General features: G+C 44.2%; 3 protein-coding genes across 3 annotated transcripts; 2 read left to right on the top strand and 1 right to left on the bottom strand.

Annotated features, from left to right (window-relative positions):
• Nucleotides 1-5074: 5074 nt before the first annotated feature.
• Nucleotides 5075-6091, top strand: CCR75_005834 (uncharacterized protein). Its single transcript, XM_067963909.1, has 6 exons — nt 5075-5141; nt 5223-5374; nt 5432-5480; nt 5574-5653; nt 5742-5942; nt 6027-6091. The coding sequence occupies exons 1-5, from the start codon at nt 5102-5104 to the stop codon at nt 5889-5891; spliced, it is 471 nt and encodes a 156-aa protein (XP_067817949.1). The 5' UTR covers nt 5075-5101; the 3' UTR covers nt 5892-5942; nt 6027-6091.
• A 1119-nt stretch (nt 6092-7210) lies between these two features.
• CCR75_005833 (uncharacterized protein) lies at nt 7211-8533 on the bottom strand (the record flags this gene model as incomplete). The annotated part of the gene is made up of 1 exon (XM_067963908.1): nt 7211-8533. The coding sequence occupies one exon, from the start codon at nt 8531-8533 to the stop codon at nt 7211-7213; it is 1323 nt and encodes a 440-aa protein (XP_067817946.1).
• A 2769-nt stretch (nt 8534-11302) lies between these two features.
• Nucleotides 11303-17972, top strand: CCR75_005832 (uncharacterized protein). Its single transcript, XM_067963907.1, has 7 exons — nt 11303-11337; nt 11434-12035; nt 12114-12552; nt 12635-13925; nt 13981-14069; nt 14141-17305; nt 17378-17972. Exons 1-7 carry the CDS (start codon nt 11320-11322, stop codon nt 17798-17800), a joined length of 6027 nt encoding a protein of 2008 aa, XP_067817947.1. The 5' UTR covers nt 11303-11319; the 3' UTR covers nt 17801-17972.
• Nucleotides 17973-18366: the final 394 nt, after the last annotated feature.

Consider the following 18366-nt stretch of genomic DNA (forward strand, 5'->3'; position numbering starts at 1 on the left):
GCGAGTGGAAGATACTACGGCAGACGTTCCGTCTGCCGCAAGAGATAACAGTGCGTCACCCGCGGCTGCACGAACCGCAGCCGAAGGCGCAGCACTATCAACACCCCGCATGAGTTTGTTCATCATGCGAAGGAATTTAAAATGATGGTTCTGACCAATCAACATCGTTTTTTTGAATTAAGTGGTCACATAGTGACCACTCCATCCAATGACAGTCAGAGTGATTGCTGCTTAAGGGAGGGGTGATGTAACGGGGTGTATCGTTACATGAAATTAACACTGAAAGGTTGTTAATAAATATATTATCTAAAAGGTAGATAATATTTGGAGGATATTATTTTAAATAGTAATGCTCAGAAATCTTATTCATAAATAGGTATAGGCCATTATATCTATTTATCCCGCGGACAAACAACTGTAGATGTAAACAAAAGAGAGAGACAGATAAGATAAGATTTCAATTGCATGTTTAGTATTAGTTTATAATTAAGTTAGAGTTAACAGATAGAAAGAAGAGATACTTTATTATATTAATGTAGTTTTCAGTTTACCCTCTTTAAGCTAGGTACTTTAAAGAGGAGTCTTTCTCTGCACGTACTAGTGTACGTGAAATAACGTTAGGCACCACTCGCAACTGAAGCAGTGCGAAGTGGACTTGTACTGAAGCAGTACAAGTCGTAGTGGCCCGTTACAACTAGGCCCAGTGTTTTTGTTAATTTTTTTTTGCTTCAGTGCCCAGATGTAATCGATCTCTACCAAGTGTCGCAAGAAAATATATAAAAAAGAAGTGTGACTAGTTTGTGCATGCCACATTCATGACATGGGGCAATGACATTTTTAGATCTGGAGGTTTGTTCTTTTGTAAATCACGTTGCAATCGGATATGTTTACAATATTTACTTACCTAATATGGTCTTTGATGTCGAGTCTGTAACGGTGTATCGTTACATGAAGTTAACACGTAAAAAAGTTGTTAATTAATATCTTATCTAAAAGGTAGAGAATATTTGGAGAATATTACTTTACGTTTTAGTAGTATTCGGAAAGCTTATCCATTGGTAGATATAGGCCATTATATACACTTGCTCAGCTGTTTAGTCAGCACTGGACGCGCGCAAGAGAGAGAGACAGTTAAGACTTCATTGCATGTTTTGTATTAGCTTATAATTAAGTTAGTATTAAATAGATAGAAACAGAAAACCTTAATTATATTCAATACGGTTTACTTTTAACCCTCATTAAAACAAATATTTTATAGAGAGTCTTTCTCTGCACGTGCTAGTGTACGTGAAGTGACGTGAGGCACCACCCGCACTGAAGCAGTGCGAAGTGGACTTGTACCAAAGCAGTACAAGTCGGCAGTGCCCCGTTACACCTGGTAGCACTTTGTAGTCCGTCCAAGGACCACAGTTCCATCATCTAACATGGAAACGTTAGAAGATGGAAATACGCATCACGTTTCGCGTGATAGCTACTCCTTTCTAAGTGACATAGAAAGGAGTGCAGTCGAACGAATGAGTTCGACCTCGTGCCAAAACTTGGGCACTTAGCCTTAAGTTGCGCGACCCATATGTCTTTGAGTCGCTAGAGAATTTTAAAGCCCGGCTCAAACAGACGTTTGAACCGCCTAGGGCTGAGTTCAGAGCTCGATCAGAGCTTCTGAAACTCAAGCAAGGCAAGCGTGATGTTCACGCTTATGCCACTCTTAGCGAGTTGTATCACCAACAACACAGTTCATGAGAACACACGTTAATTACGGGTGTTCATGAACTGGGTTGTTGGTGATTCCAACGTACTCGAGGAGAATTCTCCTCAAATAGTTGATGCAGAAGTGACTAGACTTCAGTATCCCGAGGGAATAATCCCTCGGCAGCCCGTGGATACATCCCTCGAAGGAACCGAGACATTGGATGTCTTGGTAAATGACGAATCAAGAGTAGACGCTTATACTCTTGATCTGTATGCGCCTCCGAGGTCAACTTCAGAGATAACTCAATTATTAGCCCTAGACTAAACGGTTCTTGAGAATCTGCATAGTCGTAGAATCAAGCGGATCTGCGTACTCATCTCAGAGGACGAATACATGATCGATATTCGGTCACCGGTAATTTTTGCAGAGAAAGAACGGGTTCTCAGCAGCTCATCGATGGAACGAAAGTGTTCTCGATGTGAAGACTCGAATTAAAAGATATACTACTCGACCCTGGTAGTTACGTAAGACAAATCCTTTATACACGGATTTTATTGTATTCAAGGATGCATTCTCTGAAGCAGTTCCATGCGCGTTCCCTGAGCAAGACGAGATATTTTATTGTCTACGCTCCCCTGAATGGTACCCACTGAAGTCGGAACCAAACATGCTATAGCGAATGCTACAAGCACGTCTATTCGAATGAGCTCCCTTATTCGAAGGCTCATTGTTAGCCGCCTGACGATGACCAGGCGACTGTTCTGTTCTCCCCGAGTCGGCCATTTCGTCCGACTCGCATTCATAGTCGACCTCCAAAGAGGGGTCGCATTCATGTGGTGTATCACCACGTGAACTCGCAACATCTAGTGTTGCCGTAGAAGCGGTTACTTCGGCAGACGAAGCGTCTGCCGCAAGAGACAATAATGCGTCGCTCGCGGCTGCATGCACCGCAGCCGAAGGCGCCGCATTATTCGCGTGCCGCATGAACTTGTTAACCATGCGATAGAATCAAAAATGATGGTTCTGACCAATCAACATCGTTTTCAATTAAGTGGTCTAATAGTGACCACTCTACCCAATGACAGTCAGAGTGATTGTCGTTTAAGGAAGGGGTGATGTAACGGTGTGTATCGTTACATGAGATTAAGACTTTAAGATTGTTAATAAATATATTATCTAAAAGGTAGAGAATATTTGGAGAATATTTCTAAAGATGGAAATATTCTAAAAGCCTTTCCATTAATATATATAGGCCATCATATCAACTTGCTCCGCGGTCCAGTCATCGCTGGACGCGCGCAAAGAGAGAGACAGATAAGACTTTAATACATGTTTTGTATTAGTTTATAATAAAGTTAGTATAAAATAGATAGAAACAGAAGAGCTTAATGATGTTAAATACAGTTTACGTTAAACCCTCTTTAAAGCAAGTGTTGTAAAGAGAGTCTTCCTCTGCACGTACTAGTGTACGTGAAGTGGCGTGAGGCAGTGCGAAGTGGACTTGTACTGAGGCAGTACAAGTCAGTAGTGCCCCGTTGCACCGGGGATCACGCCGGTGGTGTCAAAAGATTGGGTGTGTTTGCTTGCAAGCATCTCGGAGCTGATAGACGTGAAGGGTAAGGCGTGAGACATCGTTCCACGAAAAAGCTTGGTTTCAGAACAATATTTCGAAGAAGTATGGTTGCCCCCCCCCAAAAAAGGTATGTCATACGCGCAAAACGTGTCGTATCCTTTCACGCACATCCACTCATTCACGCACTTCTACCCATTATCTACATTTACAGGTTTAAAAAGCCCTCTTGGTGGTGTCAAATATTTTAGTCATGTGGCGTCATTTCGCGCTGAAGGAGCACACGCCTATCTGAAATCTTGGCTCTACCAATCACCTGGAGATTTGGAACGTGTCTAATTGTCGATTAAGCACAGCACAGAAGCACAGCGAGATATAGGCACACAACAACTGTCCTCCGACAAGATCCAAAGGCCTGTCAGCTTACCCATTATCTTCGTTAATGTGGTGTTCCGCGTCTCACATTATGCTAAATGATTCTTGTGGTCACGAACCAGATATTCTCATGCCGGGTCCGAAGATGCTCGACACCGCGATGAGCGGAAGATAGCTCATCACGAAGAGAGTGATATTTCCGTTCGTACTCCAACATGGAGTACGCACTCTACGAACGGTATTCCAGCCGTTCGATATGGTGAGCCTGCACCGTCTGCTCTAACGAGCGACGCTTACCGCGCTTGTGATCATGTCCTTTGTTCAAATCATGGAGGAAACGATCAAGTTTGTCGATCTTCGACTCTAGATCCGACACTTGGGTCGGATCTAATATTCCCTCCTCCGTCACAACCATTGGTGGATTCCCACAGTGGTCAACATTTCCTTGTGGAACGTATTCAAAACCATCGTGATGTAAAGGGGCAGCGAAAGACCGAGTTATCTTGTTCACTGGCGCGGATGTCCACCTTCACATAACAGCTGGAAGCCTCGTTCCCAGCAAAATGTGACGTCGAGGGCCCTGTCCGTCAGTATGACAAGACCCATACGATGGATCAGAAGGTCCATTATTAAACACGGGCCCTGGCGCATGTAAATTGATTGCAAAACGTCAATCGCATCGCGCATCTCGATAAATGCGAGCCCTCCCCCCGGGCGAAGAAAGGGAATAGACATCCCGTTTTACTCGCTTCGTGTTGTCAACACAACACGGACAGAAATCACCCCACATGAGGCATGGACGGCCTGCCTTACGTGACAACCAATGCAATTTATACCTTGCACCGGTTGTTAACGCTAACTTAATTATAAACTAATACTTAACATGCAATTGGAATCTTATCTTATCTTATCTTATCTTATCTGTCTTTCTCTTTTGTTTACATCTACAGTTGATTAGTCTGCGGGATAAATAGATATAATGGCCTATGCCTATTTATGGATAAGATTTCTGAGCATTACTACTTAAAATAATATCCTCCAAATATTATCTACCTTTTAGATAATATATTACTTAACAACCTTTTAGTGTTATTTCATGTAACGATACACCCCGTTGAATAATTAAGTTAGTATTAAGTAGATAGAACAGAAGAACTTCATTATATTAATACAGTTTTTAATTAACCCTCTTCAAAGATAGTGTTTTAAAGACAGTCTTCCTTTTTTCGCACGTACTAGTGACGTGAGGCACCACTCGCAGTGCGAAGTGGACTTGTACTGAAGCAGTCCAAGTCAGTAGTGCCCCGTTACAAATTATAAACGAATTCAGAAAATCGATTTCTTAGGTTAAACAAAAAAACCGAAGAACCTTGCTCTGGATATCTTGGTAGTCACTCAAAATGCGTTAAATTCTAAATATGGTGCGTTTGGGTTTCCACTTCAAATTTATTAAAACTCTACTGATCATGACGACTGAAAGCCAGCGACGCGTCTTCAAGCACGATGGTGCGTAACATCAAAGTAGCCTCGGCATGCAAAGACTTACGCTTAAAGGCCGGTATTGGTTCACGACTATATGCTTCGCAGGCCGCATCGTCTACGAGTGGGAGCAGTCGATGCAGGAGGTGAATATTTTTATCAGGCCTCCACCAGGTGTCACAGCGCAACAAATTCAATGCGTTATTAAGACCAACCACGTAACTTTGGGATTACAAGGTGTCACGGACAAATTTTTCAATGTACGTGATATTTGAACGATCAAAATTAAAGGATGACTTTCGATGTAATTGGTACAGCACGACCTAGCAAGCTCTGTCGTGGTCGCAGAGAGCTACTGGATGCTTGGTGGGTTGTGGTACTTATATACATATTAATACTAGTAAAAGAATGACATCAATCATGGCTAAAATATCTCGTTTTCATTAACTATCGCGTAAGACTCCGGAGAGCTCAATATTAACCTTCAGAAAATGAAGAAAGGACTTATTTGGCCATGTGTCTTTAATGAGCATATAGAGGTTTGATGCTTGCTCACGCGCACACAATAAATTATTGCTTGCTAGATAACCTTGCTGATGACAATGATTTTCTGTTTGCTCTATGTAGATGGATGCTATGCAACATGAAGCTACAAAACAGCAAATGATGTTGGAGCGGTTTCAGGAAGAGAACCCTGGTTTCGATTTTTCCAACGCAGAATTTAATGGTGCTGCGCCAGACCCTCGCACGTTTATGGGCGGCGTAAAGTACACGTAAGAAGTGTAAGGAATCTTAATCATCCTTTCAGGTTTGGGGCTAGTTCTAACGGTCAGTATAAATTAATCGCCATCATTTTCTGCGTGGGGTCGTATTAGAAGCAAACCAGCTTTATTTATTTTGTGCCATCGGCAGAATTAAAAGCGAGTGAAAATCTATTGTTGGTTGGACTTGCAGGACAAGAAAGCGAAGTGCAGAGTACGGAAATGTTTTTCTGTGCTGCGCAGATCGATGAGTCGCTAATAATGGAAATTTTGTGGTCGGAAAAAATAATCTCTAACGAATCTGACGTGCCTTACGTACGCTCTTTTCCTGCCACATTCATGTTATGAAGAAGCGTTTTCGTGGAACATTTGAATATGGCTTGTAAAATCGTTTTTCTTCTAAATTTTTTTTTTGAATGAGTGTTGCAAGATTCGCCAACTCGCGCTTTTATTCAATGAAACATTGCCAATTATTATTTTTTCCAAATCGTAAATCTGCCTTAATAAAATTCTCCGACGGCCGATTTGCATTACTAATGACACAGAGTTGTTACTAGCATGGTTGAAAATGGGATCTGCGCATTGTAAAGCTATAATTGATGTCGAAACAATAACAGACCAAATTGTAAAGCTATTCTATGAAATTCAGCTCATGATTATCATGCGTTGCCAAGTGAAAAATAATGTCTGCGACGGTATCAGCTAAGCTTGTTCTACAGCTGTTAAATCAGTTTAATTAATGGTAATTGCCTTTGAGAAATTATCGCAAAAGATAACTCGGTATACATGACAAATTGTTCTCGAGAATAGGTAACTTGTCTAGTCTGAATTTTGTGATAAACGAATATAGAATCGTTGGATTTGACTCCAAGAAATTAAAAGGTGCTATTTTTTTTAAGATTGTCTGTCATGATGGCAATAGCCTCAAAGAGTGAAGAAAGTTTTAAAACGACTTATTTTATGGCGACTGGCAGAGAACAATCCCTAGAAAGAACAATGACACAGTCCGATGCGGACAAGAGACAATGAGAATTTAATACGAACAATTGTATAAAAAAATCATACTAAGTTAACGTTATATCATTTCTCTTATCTCACAGCAGCATGTATCGGCGTCGCCATTTGTCTGTATTTTCCTGTCGACTCGGTCAGCTTCATTTTTGATTGAGTTGGTAGATGCAGAGCAGCGACATATCCCGATCCTAACTTGATAGATCCTGAGCAGCGACATATCCCAATGGATAGATACTTGCATAGTGAAATCTCAGGATTACGACGAAGTGAGGAAAACGGACCCATAATTTCGACACTATAAAAAGAAAGCGCTTTAAAAATTTAAATGCCGGCAGAGTTCGGCTCCTCAGCGTGGTGTTGGTGGGCCACCACAATGCGCTCTCCAAACCGCCATTGCGCCATTATTTTCAATTTATCACGAACATTTGCAGCCGTGACTGCAATTTTTCGACTTCTATGCAGGTCTGACTCATGTACAAACACCACGTTCGACTTTCCAGCAGGTTGTGGATCGTGGAGACGCACAGTGTAGATTGCGTCAGCGGGCCTCAAATCAATGACAATTCCGGATCCAAACTTCGTCTGCACGTCTGTGCCTTCAAGCGCTTTGGGATAAAAATCAATCATATCTGCATCAATAAATGCAATTGCACCCCAATTAAGCTGAATTTGAGCTGATCCGCGCTGCGGATCCACGGACAGGATATGCCCAGCGCCAAATTTGGTGATTACGGGCTGCCCGTGGCGATATCTGCTCGCTACAAATGTATACGAGGTTGTCGCAATGTTTTTAAGCAGCGTTAAGCCAGCCACACCAGAAGTCGAAACGGTAGAGAGTCGAGCTCGTGCTTGTCTCGACTCCCAATCGACGCTGCTTCCCTCCGAAAGCCCCCGTGGACGTCGCTGATTCTCAAGTTCGGATTCATCAAATTCATTCTTTCTTTTGACTACTAGGCGGATATCAGTCAATTGAAGCTGAAGTTCGGAGGCTCTAAGATTGCCATCTGATTCTAATTGAAGTGTGTATAGCTCTTCTTGAGCGTTAAACTTTAGCACGCACCCTATTCCTGACGGCGTGTGCACCCGCTCACCCACAAGGGCTGGAATTACCTGCACGTTCTTTATCTCGGTGGCGTTATAAAATAGTAGTCCGGACGCCTGCAATTCAATCGCAGCGATGCCGTCATAGTTTCGAATTGCCATGATTTTGCCGAGCCCAAAAGGTGTTGCCACGCGCGCGCCCGCACATCTTGAGTGCACTCCATAATCCGTAAGTAATTCAGTACTGTGGTTAGGCGGTGTCGGGGGCGAGATATCTGTAGGTGTCTTTGGCGTATCGCGAGGCCTCGCTAGAAAGAGCTTGGAGGAAGTGGTGAACCCTGCGCGCGCAAGCAAGTACACATTCTGTGGAAAAGAAGCGTTTTCGTCTTCGCTCTGTGTATTCATGCGAGCCTTCTGCGAAACAGACGATGGACACGACTGCTGACGACGCAAATTGGGTGCATTTGAGTGGCTTGACGACGCGCTTTCGGTCTCAGACTCTTCGTTGGATGAGTCGGCAGTTGGCCCGCAGCGCGACTTGGAATGCTTAGAATTATAGCCGCTAGATTTCCACGCCAGCATCTCAGAAAGCGACGCAAACATGATTTAGAGTCACTGGAGTCAAAAACCGAAGTGATCAATCAGGAAGATGGGAAATGCTCTAAAGCTTCTTGGCACGTCGACCACAAGATGAGTCGCGCGAGAGAAAGAGCTTGTCTTTACTTTATTAAGTACAGAAACGGAAGGGCGGTCAATTAAACAAACTGGAGTGTTACAGCGCATGCACAGTTAGTTAAGTTACGTCCCACTCACGAAGGCTACTCCAGAAAGCAAACAAGAAGTCGTAGACATGATCAGGTCTAAGGCTGATTGGTAGCTGTTGGAAGAAATTGCTTCCATGTTTTAAGTACAGTTACAGAAAGCTTCTAAAACTGGTACTTCCACCTTCCATTAGAACGAAGGATAATTATTGATGGTTGCAAATAAGCATTAAATGATCAATTATCGCTGGACGAAACAACCTTACCATGTATGCCTCAGCACTCAATGTAAGGAAAAGCGACTGCAAGAATAGCAAATTCTTTTACTTCTTTAACTCGAATCCGCAGACTGCATGTGAATTACATTGGAAATTATATAGCGATTTTAAGTCGCTAGGAAAGTGTAAGCCTGTCTTGCTTCTTAACGGATGCAGAAAAAATCGTTCCTTACAAGAAGCAAAATAAAATTAGCCTTGCGATTTAAATAGACCCAGGTGTCAATCTAAATAGTGTATCATATTGCACACTTTACAAAGGGGCGTAATAACGCTTAAAATAAAATCGATAATAGCCCGAGTTTTTAGCATTTGTACATTTTCAATGGAATTAGAACAACGAGTTCTAAACACGGCTGTGTATTGGGCCGAGTTCGATATATTGAGAAAAATGGCAGCAAAAGGTCCATTGTGTCGTTCGCAAGCACTGGGCTTCGTATAGCTCCGCTTTTAACTGCAAACAGGAGAACAAATCGGAGTAACTGCAATTAGCGGTCACGCTCGTTCAGCTAATTGCTGATCGGCGTATCGTCATCCAGTCCAGTACAGTTCAGTCAGTACATCACTAACCTATGTAGCGGCCACGCTCAGTCGTCCACTAGTTGATCGTCGTTTCGGCATCTAGTAATTTTGCCCAGAATTTATAAACCTTTAAATCATACTTGCGAAGATGTCAATAGTCTGTTCTTTCTTGTCCCACAAATTACAGAAAATAGAAGACAATTCTCCTAAAAGTCGGGTTTTAGTCGGGAATAATGTTCACACTGAGTTAGGCCTGTCGACGGCGCATGACGTCGCACGAGTCCGCATTAAACCTGTTACGAGTTGCGGACCAAACGAGCAGTGTACCGCGTTATTCAACGCCCATTTCCATCAATTTCGGGCGACTCTGAAATCCGCATGCTGGAGCTTTACGAATCAGGGCCGCGGGTGCGTGCGCGATAACTTTTGACATGGACGATAGTACATTAGTCGCGCTGTCTTTGCCATTGATCTTGGTTGCCGCGGTGCGCAAAGATCGACACTAGCTGCATAATCGATTATACTGTTGACGAGGAGGCGGTTTTCAACGGGTTCTGGGGGAGGCAGACACCAACCAAACACGTTGTGGCTAAGTGAATGCTTACCGCAAAGGATGGTCGAAAGTGTTGAACGGCTTTGCACCTCCTGCATGGCAAAAAGAATGCTTGGCTAGGTCTTCTCATTGCGCAATTACGGCGCATACTCTTTGCGCCGATAATGTCAGCTTCTCGTGCGGATGTGCATCTGTGTTCTTGTCTTGGGCGGTAAAATATAAGAGTCTTTAAGTAGAATCATCTCAAAAATCCGCTTAAGTGGCACTGCCATGGTCCTACTTTCGCCCTCGTGGAGCAGCGTATACTACATGCTCCAGTGCCTAAAGACTGCCTATGTCGAAGATGCCATTGGTCTGACGTCGCCGAAAACATGCGGGACGATCTATTTCTGAAAAGGCGTCACGCTCTACACCGTTCGATTTCTTTTGCAACTGCATCGGCGGCCTTGCCATTTTCTTGCTCTACATGCTGGACCACCGAAATGGTGTTATTCCCGATAACGACAGCTAGCACCAACACGCCAAAAAGCGCCTACTCTGCCGCTGAAAGCGCTTGCATAGACCCGTCCACGCCTTGGCGCTCTTCTGCGCCTTTTCTACGTGAACAACTTTGGCAGCACTGTTGCACGGCGCTTAACCTGATGACCCGACGGCACGATGGCATAACGGCGCAGAACTCCTGCGGCCAGTTCCTTTAATTCTTCGTGCATCAGGAGGCCGTATTTAAGGGTAAAGTCGCGATAAGCACAAAAAAAATAAGCCGCGTTTATAATCCGTTTTCAGATCGAGCCTCTACTCATCTTGGTCCTCAGGCACGCGTACTGTGAATTAAAAATCGTCAGTTGGCGTTAGATCCCATTATTATACCGCCATTCGAGTTCACACATTGGTGCAACAGTACTTGGAGCGGCTAGGCCGAAAGGCAAGTTAGGGCGGGTAAATAGATAGACATTTTAGAATTATCTGACACGAAGAAATATCAATTTAATTTGATTTAATACCTTCAGGAGGGCCAAGAATAATAAGTGACTTCTTTTTCCCAAATTTGGGTACCCACAAAAGCAGATTCAGAACACAATTGCCATTTGGACCGTAAGTATACAAGAATCTGGAAATTTTGCTGCATTAAGTTTAAGTGCCCCCTTCCACAAATATAAGTAATCATCGGGAAGCCGTTCTTGTCGACCGCTTTTACATGCGGGTGCGCAGCGACACATAATTACCGGCCTATATTGCTTGCTAACGTTTTTTCGTTGTACAGCAGCGTTTTCGATTGCGATGTGGCAGGAGGCACCTGTGCGCGACAGCACTACTATTGTTGTCACTCGCGTCCGCTGCCGAGAGTGGAGGTAACCTTTTTTAGTAGGATGCAATTTTGTTTCACTAATATAGCATATGATGCCTACTTTTGAAGAAGAAGCAGACGTATTGGACTTTGGACCTGCCCATAGAGTTGCGGAGCAGCGTGCGACCGAGCTCGAATATGAGCAGGAGAAGTCAATGGACAAAATTGACGTAGTTGATATTGCACATCAGCGCGGTTCTCAGTCAAGAAAAAGCAGTCAAGTTTCCCCCCACCTTAAAGAACGGAGCATTGCTGACACTTTCGAGCGCGATAGAGATGAATGTGTTAGAGAGACAAAGACGAAAAAGAACCCGCAGGGAATGCATCATATGGCGTCAAAAAGTGTCAGAAAACACCAAGGATTTGATTCAAAAATAGGAAAGCGCCAGGTTACAAGGATAGATCTCACGCTGGATGTAAACAGTCAAAATCACTCGATTAACAAGGCTCAAGACATTGCAATTGATAGAAAAAGTAGTGATAAATTTATTAATTCGGCAGCAACGTTAGCTGAATCAGGTAAACCGATTCGAGTCCCAATTGGAATCCAATCAGGCAGAGCTGATGACATTGTTGAGCCAGAAAGGCTTCAAGTCGCGGCGAGGCTGAAATTTTTGGATGAATCAAGTGGATGTTTGGACTTGCCAATGTCAGTTACTTCAGATAGACGATAATATTTGAGTATGTGAGGCTAACTATGTGTTTTCTCTTTCCATATTGCTTGTAGCTCTCAAGAATCATGGAAGGGGGACGATGCAAGCAGCTCAAAGCGCATGCAGCTGGGTACTAGAATCTCAGGTGGCCACCCTAGTGCGCCATGCAGCACGAATCCCATCAGTATTGCAGTATTGGAAGAACAACGCAGCGCTCACGGAGCTACAAAACGCAGCGCATCCTCGGTTCAGTCTGCGGGTCCAAAAGTAAAGCAACGCTCGCGCATCCCTGATGAAATCACAGAAACTATATCGACCTTGACAAACACTGACTCCACTTCAGCATCAGCGACGGCTTCAGGGCCAGCCAATGCTACAGCGTCGTCTGAACCCACCAATGCTACAGCGTCGTCTGAACACGCCAACGATTCAATGAATATTGTCGAGGTGTTTGCACTTACAGCAGGTAATAAAAGTGCTTCAAGTGTTTCGGGAATAAACGACGGAGCTCGGGTGTGTTGTAGTGCCATTTGCAAGATTTGTGAGGGAATTAGGCGCTAAGCTTTCTGATGCATCATTGCTTTGTTTGGTCTAGCCGATGAAAAATGTATTTGGCGAGCTATATACATCCACTTACTGTCGTTGTAAGGCTGCAGAATGTCAGCTTGAGCATCCAGGCAGCTCTATTGGCTCTACATGCGAAAGGAAACTTTCTGATGGTTCGTGTCCGCAAGGATACAAAACTTGTGTGTCGACAGACTTTTACAAAGTCTTGACGTCGTCCATTACTCCTTACAGTGTTATCGAGGCGACATTTACCCTTCTGGCGTGCGACATTATCGGAGCATTTTACAGTTTGGGAAAAGAAAATCCAATGACTCGCAAAAGCAAGTGGTGGATCACAATTTCACTGCCTAGTGGATGGAGATTTGTAGCGTGGGAAAACACTGCGGCAAAGGTGACGCTACGGGACGAGAAACTTTTGCATGTTTTGGAGATGCGCGTGTACAGCTGTGCAAACGTGACTATGAGCAAAAATTGCGGCAGCAGTGACAGTCATCAGTACGGCTTTATTGATGTTGTTGCTCTTCTTGATGGTCGAGAGAAGTTGATCAGGTCAAACTCGCACGGCCCCATGTCTTTTGTCCTATCGAATAGCATTGTAACAGGTGTATACACCTCGAGCAACACAGTGGCTTTAAGTGTGTCGCTATCATATGAGACCATATCCGGGGTCCTTAAATCAGCCGCTACTTCCAGACGCATGCAGGAGGTAAGTGTGACTACTTCGGGCTCGATTGCATCGTCGCCAACTGAAGATTTAGGTGCTTTAACTCTTGCCACGATGACGTTACCTTCTATTCAACGGGGTCGCCTGGATTCATCACTATTATGGATGGATGAGGATTCAGAGATTTTAGTGCTGTCATTTTCTACTTCTTCCGTTGTGGGCCCGGACTCATCAAATCCAAAAGTGTGCGCTAATTTGCGCTCCCCCTTTTGTGCAAGCAAAGGACGCGAATCAACGTCGACAATAAGTTTTGGATTGCTCTCGCAAGCGTCATACGTTCAAGGTGGCAATCCTTTTCTCAACCTGTACGCTGACCCAGGTGGAACTAACTTGAGGATTGAAAGCGACAATACCACCTACTTTTGCGTGGCAAATCTTCTTCCTTCGGGCGTGAAGACTAATGAATCATGGGAAGTTCGGACGATCTTTACCTTTCAAATTCAAATTACTCGCGTTGTTTGGTCTCGCAATGAATCTCAGGAGGTGGACGAACCAAGTAGGCTCCGATTGCCATCACTTAGTGAGGTTATTTTACTGAACGGAAATGACGTACTGGGAAGCGATTGCGCACAGACGTTGGTTCGCACACAGACTCGTGAGTTCTTGTCTTTTTCTGCTTCATCACTTGGACTTATGAATGTGTCTTGCAGACTCTAAGTACACTCTAAGTGTGTACAGTGTGATGTCGGTCACATTGTTTGCTGTAGCTCTGGCGGGAGCGATCCTTGTGACTCGAATGGTACGCTTGATTCTTGCTTCTTTATTTTTATGTGCTGAGCTTATGTATATTTTGAACTGAAATGTCTCTAGAATGGCATATCGTTCTCAAGACCTACATTTTACAATGACATGACTTCACTGTCTGTGATGATGATATTTATTTTATGCATTGTTGGTAATGCAATCTGGATTAGCGTATCAACAAAAGCCTCGTCGACCAGTGGAACCGATATCTACTATGTGCTTTATGCGATTTCTTTATGCTTCACATGGACGATGATGACGTCGGTATGCTTTCACTGGGTTACCGTCTTGTTCCATGACGTAAGACCGTCGAGGCGCTTGTTTGTATTTGGTATTTACATCGTCCTTAATGTAGCGTTCTATAGTGTGCAGCTATTTGGAGTTGTGAGTCTCACAGAATTTTACAAATGCACGTACGATGACTACCTCAGAAATCCGTTTTACACGCGGCGTCTGTGTTTAAATGACTACTGCCCTGATCTACAGCCAAGTCAGTGGGACTATGCGGTGAATACCGTATGCAGGGATGTGAGCTACTCCAAGTGGTTCTTTCCACTTCAATTGAGTGCTGAGCTGCTGCTCTTTTTAACGTCCGTGGGACTGCTCGTACTTGGTACGCGTGTTATTCAACGGGGCGTGCGGCTTATTGATCAATCCGGACATATTTTTGACAATCATGTGGTTAAAGTGATGAAAAAGTCATTGATTACATACCTCGTGGTAATTTTGTCGATTACTATTGTTCTTGGAACGTCAAGTATCATGAATTTGATTCTACATTGGAAGAACTGGAGCATGAATTCTGTCGTGTGGTATATTTTCTCCATCTGGCTTCCGACTCTGGTACCCCCGATTGGTTTTCTTTTACTTCAGTGGAACCCACGATTGCATGGAATGAATTGGAACCCGTCATTGCACGTCAAGGACCCGCAGCTTCTCAATCGTCCAGTGTCAAACATCTCGGAAAAGGTGGAAAATGGCAAAGTTGGTATTTCTGGGAACGAAACCGGTCTTAGTGATGGCTGGGCAGGTATATTGCGCTTTCCGGACACGGAGTATAATCCTAGTGCTCAAGAAAATGTCGATAGCTCGCACAATGTGCTTGCGGTCGCAGTTCAGCTTGTGTCTCCCATTCCTCTTACGCATGCATGCTTCATTGAGCTCTATGTGGCAGAAAATTTGGCTTATGAAGGAGGAGAGAATGAAGCAAGCGGAGAAGATCAGTATGATGACCTCCCTGTTCTGAGTTATCACCGCTCGTCGATTAGTACGCTTATCGAAAGCGGTATACAACAAGAAGGAATGCTTAGTCGGCGCAGTCATCCCCTCTCTCTTGTCAGCTCAGGCGCCTTACTCACACCTCGCCACATGCCAAATCCAGCTACAAAGTGGTCGCGTGTGAGTTTGACAGAGACAGTTCTTCCCACTTTGGTCACTAATAAATCTGAGAACGGCAGTGGCGTGACGCAAATTGCGTCGTTTTCGTCGGTGCTTCAGATACCACTGATGCCTGCGAACCCGCTTCTCCGTTTTGTTGTATATGAATTGTCTGAAACAGTGACATTGTCTCCTTCTTCTGATGGTGATTTGCGCGGATCCCGTCACTCATTGCGCGCATCATCCCTACAGCTTGATGAACGAGCTCGAGTTGCGCGCGTATCGGGAATGGGGATGGCACCACTCTCGCGACCCAAGGTCTTTTGTGAATTTTCGTGTGCATGTGATGACATGCTGGCAGCTGATGAAGTGGAATTATTGGCTCGACATGGGTCTACAAGACATCGATCTCCGATTTCGACATTTCTCAGTGATGGTGTCGGAACAGTTTCACCCAGTCTTTCAGCTGCTACGAGGGCCCAGACATATGAAATGGATATATCAATGCCTCGCCTTCGCATTAAATCAATGACTGTATCCCCCCGTCATCTGAAAGAGAGTTCTGGATTTTATAGTACAAAGACTTTTCAGTTTGCAAAAGGTGACGAGATGGTGATCGAAGACATGATAGAGAGTCCACTGACAAACGAAGTGCCGCGACAGTACTTGGAACTGTTAGTAGCTGATCGCACCGAAGATTTGGCACGTGCACAAACTGAGGCTGTGGGCTTTGAAGCACGGGTGAAGAGCGGTTTTGTTGGTATTTTATACGACAATTTGATCGATCAAATACGGAGCGAAAATGACCAGGCGGTCGTACAAACGTGGCTTAACGAGCGCGTCCAGCAGCGTAAAATGTACGTCGAGGCGCTACGCGAATGTCACAAAGTGTGTATCGATCGCGCAGAGGAAGGTCGACATTTCAAAGCGAGTACCGAAAAGAAAAGCCTCGTGTTGCGTTTTTTGCCGATCAACTTGCACGTGCAGGATATGTGGGTCGGTCCAACGGCTGACCTGCGTTCGCAACGATCACGACGGACTTCACCACATGTGCACGTTTATTCTACGGTCACTGTCGGTGCGTTTGCTGCTCATTGTTATAAGTTTCGCCACAAGGGCAGTATTTTGAGTTTGCGTGCAAATTTGCAAAAGCGAACGCTGTCGCGCGTACAGAGTGACGTGTCCGATAGGCCTACCGCTGATGTTGTGGACTGGATAAATGCGGATACTCGTGCGACAGACGAAATGCGATGGCACCTTACAACACGATTCGATATGTGCTTTTCACAGGCTCTAACAACGCTTGTGACTTCATTCTGTCGCCAGCTGGAAAACTCGTTACAGCATGCACGTAACCAAACGTTCTTGCACACTATTGAGGCGATTGGCTTTCTCTTTCAAGTCGAATCGCTCCTGTCAACACAGGGCAAGGAAATTGGAATGCTCGAAGATTTTTCTGCAGCTGTGAATGCACTGCAGCACGTGTCTTTTGTACTTGATACCTCGCCACCTGCCCATCTCTTTTCAACGATACTTAACCTGCACATGAAAAATACGACACTCCCTAGCGTTGTGTCTGTGCAATTGAGCAAAGGATCCAATAAAGGGAGTTACATATGTACGATTGGAGTGCGCTGCTCGGAAGATTTGCGGTCGTTGATTCCATCCACACTTCGATCAGGAGAATTGATTCGTGTGGTCCCGGTGATCTTCACTCAGGGTATTAACGAAATGCAGACATTAGCGAATAATGCCAGCACGAGGAAGACGACGCTGCAAGATATCATTAACCGTAACAGTTTTCTCGTCTTGATGCGATACATCGATAAGTACAGGCAGCTTGCTACTGAAAGAGTACGTATTGTAAGCATCCCTTTCTCCATTTCCTCTTGTCTACATAGATTGAGTTTTGCTTGCATACTGTAGCCAGACGCAGTATTGATGCCGATAAGCACGATCGGACCACTTCTCGAATCGCTAGAAGAGCGGATTGCTGCTGCTAGCAAACGGCAAGTCGTGAAATCCAAACACCCAAAAATTATTCAAGAAAGTTCGCATTTGTGCCGATTACTCGGTGCTGGCCGTGTCACTGCATGCAAAAGTGCCAAGGACCGAACGAGCATGTCTGTGACGCTCGAACAGGTACGACTACTAAGCAGCAATCACGGGTTGCCCGAGGAATTTGTGGTGCGCACGGTCTCAACGATGCGGAGTAATGGTGTTCGGCTTGAAAATGTACTCAAAAACACCGGAAAGCGCCAGTACGCCTTTAACTCGTTACAGCGCTCGTTGCTGCCGGACGAATATAAGTGTCCCGAGGGTACCTATGGCCGTGGCAACGTCAGTTAAGAGAAGAAGTCGATTTCGTAAAGGATGTAAATTTAAATAGCAAGCTGTAAGTAAAATCATATTTACACGAAATATCTCAGAAATCTAGAGGATGTATTAAGGCACATGAAGCAACTATGCGATTAAATAATTTTTGCCTGAGACCATAAAATAAAATTTAGAAAAGTATATATTTTTTTGGAACCGGTACAGGCACACACCCCTATTGGTATCGCCCCGTCTGTTTTTTTTTTTCAATTAATTAAAAGCTACAGATTTTAAATAAACAGTTTTATTATTCCGCTATATCGCAAAATTGACAATTTTTCCTTTAGAGTGGTCCTTAGCCCTTTTGGACTTTGGTACACATCCCGCTAAATTACATTTGGGAACTGGTGTAGCCACACTTCTTGATTATCTACCTCTGCATTTATGAGAGTAGCGTAATGGTAGCAACTTGTTGGTAACTGAAATATATAATGAGAAAATTTTATGCAGGCCAGCTTGAGTGGTCTGCAAAAACTTAGCAATATATGCGTATTTTCGTGTTAAATAGCAAGATGCTTTTTCAGCAAATAAATTCCGAG

The sequence above is a fragment of the Bremia lactucae genome, linkage group LG6, assembly GCF_004359215.1.
Source record: "Bremia lactucae strain SF5 linkage group LG6, whole genome shotgun sequence".
Classification (NCBI taxonomy): Eukaryota; Oomycota; class Peronosporomycetes; order Peronosporales; family Peronosporaceae; genus Bremia; species Bremia lactucae.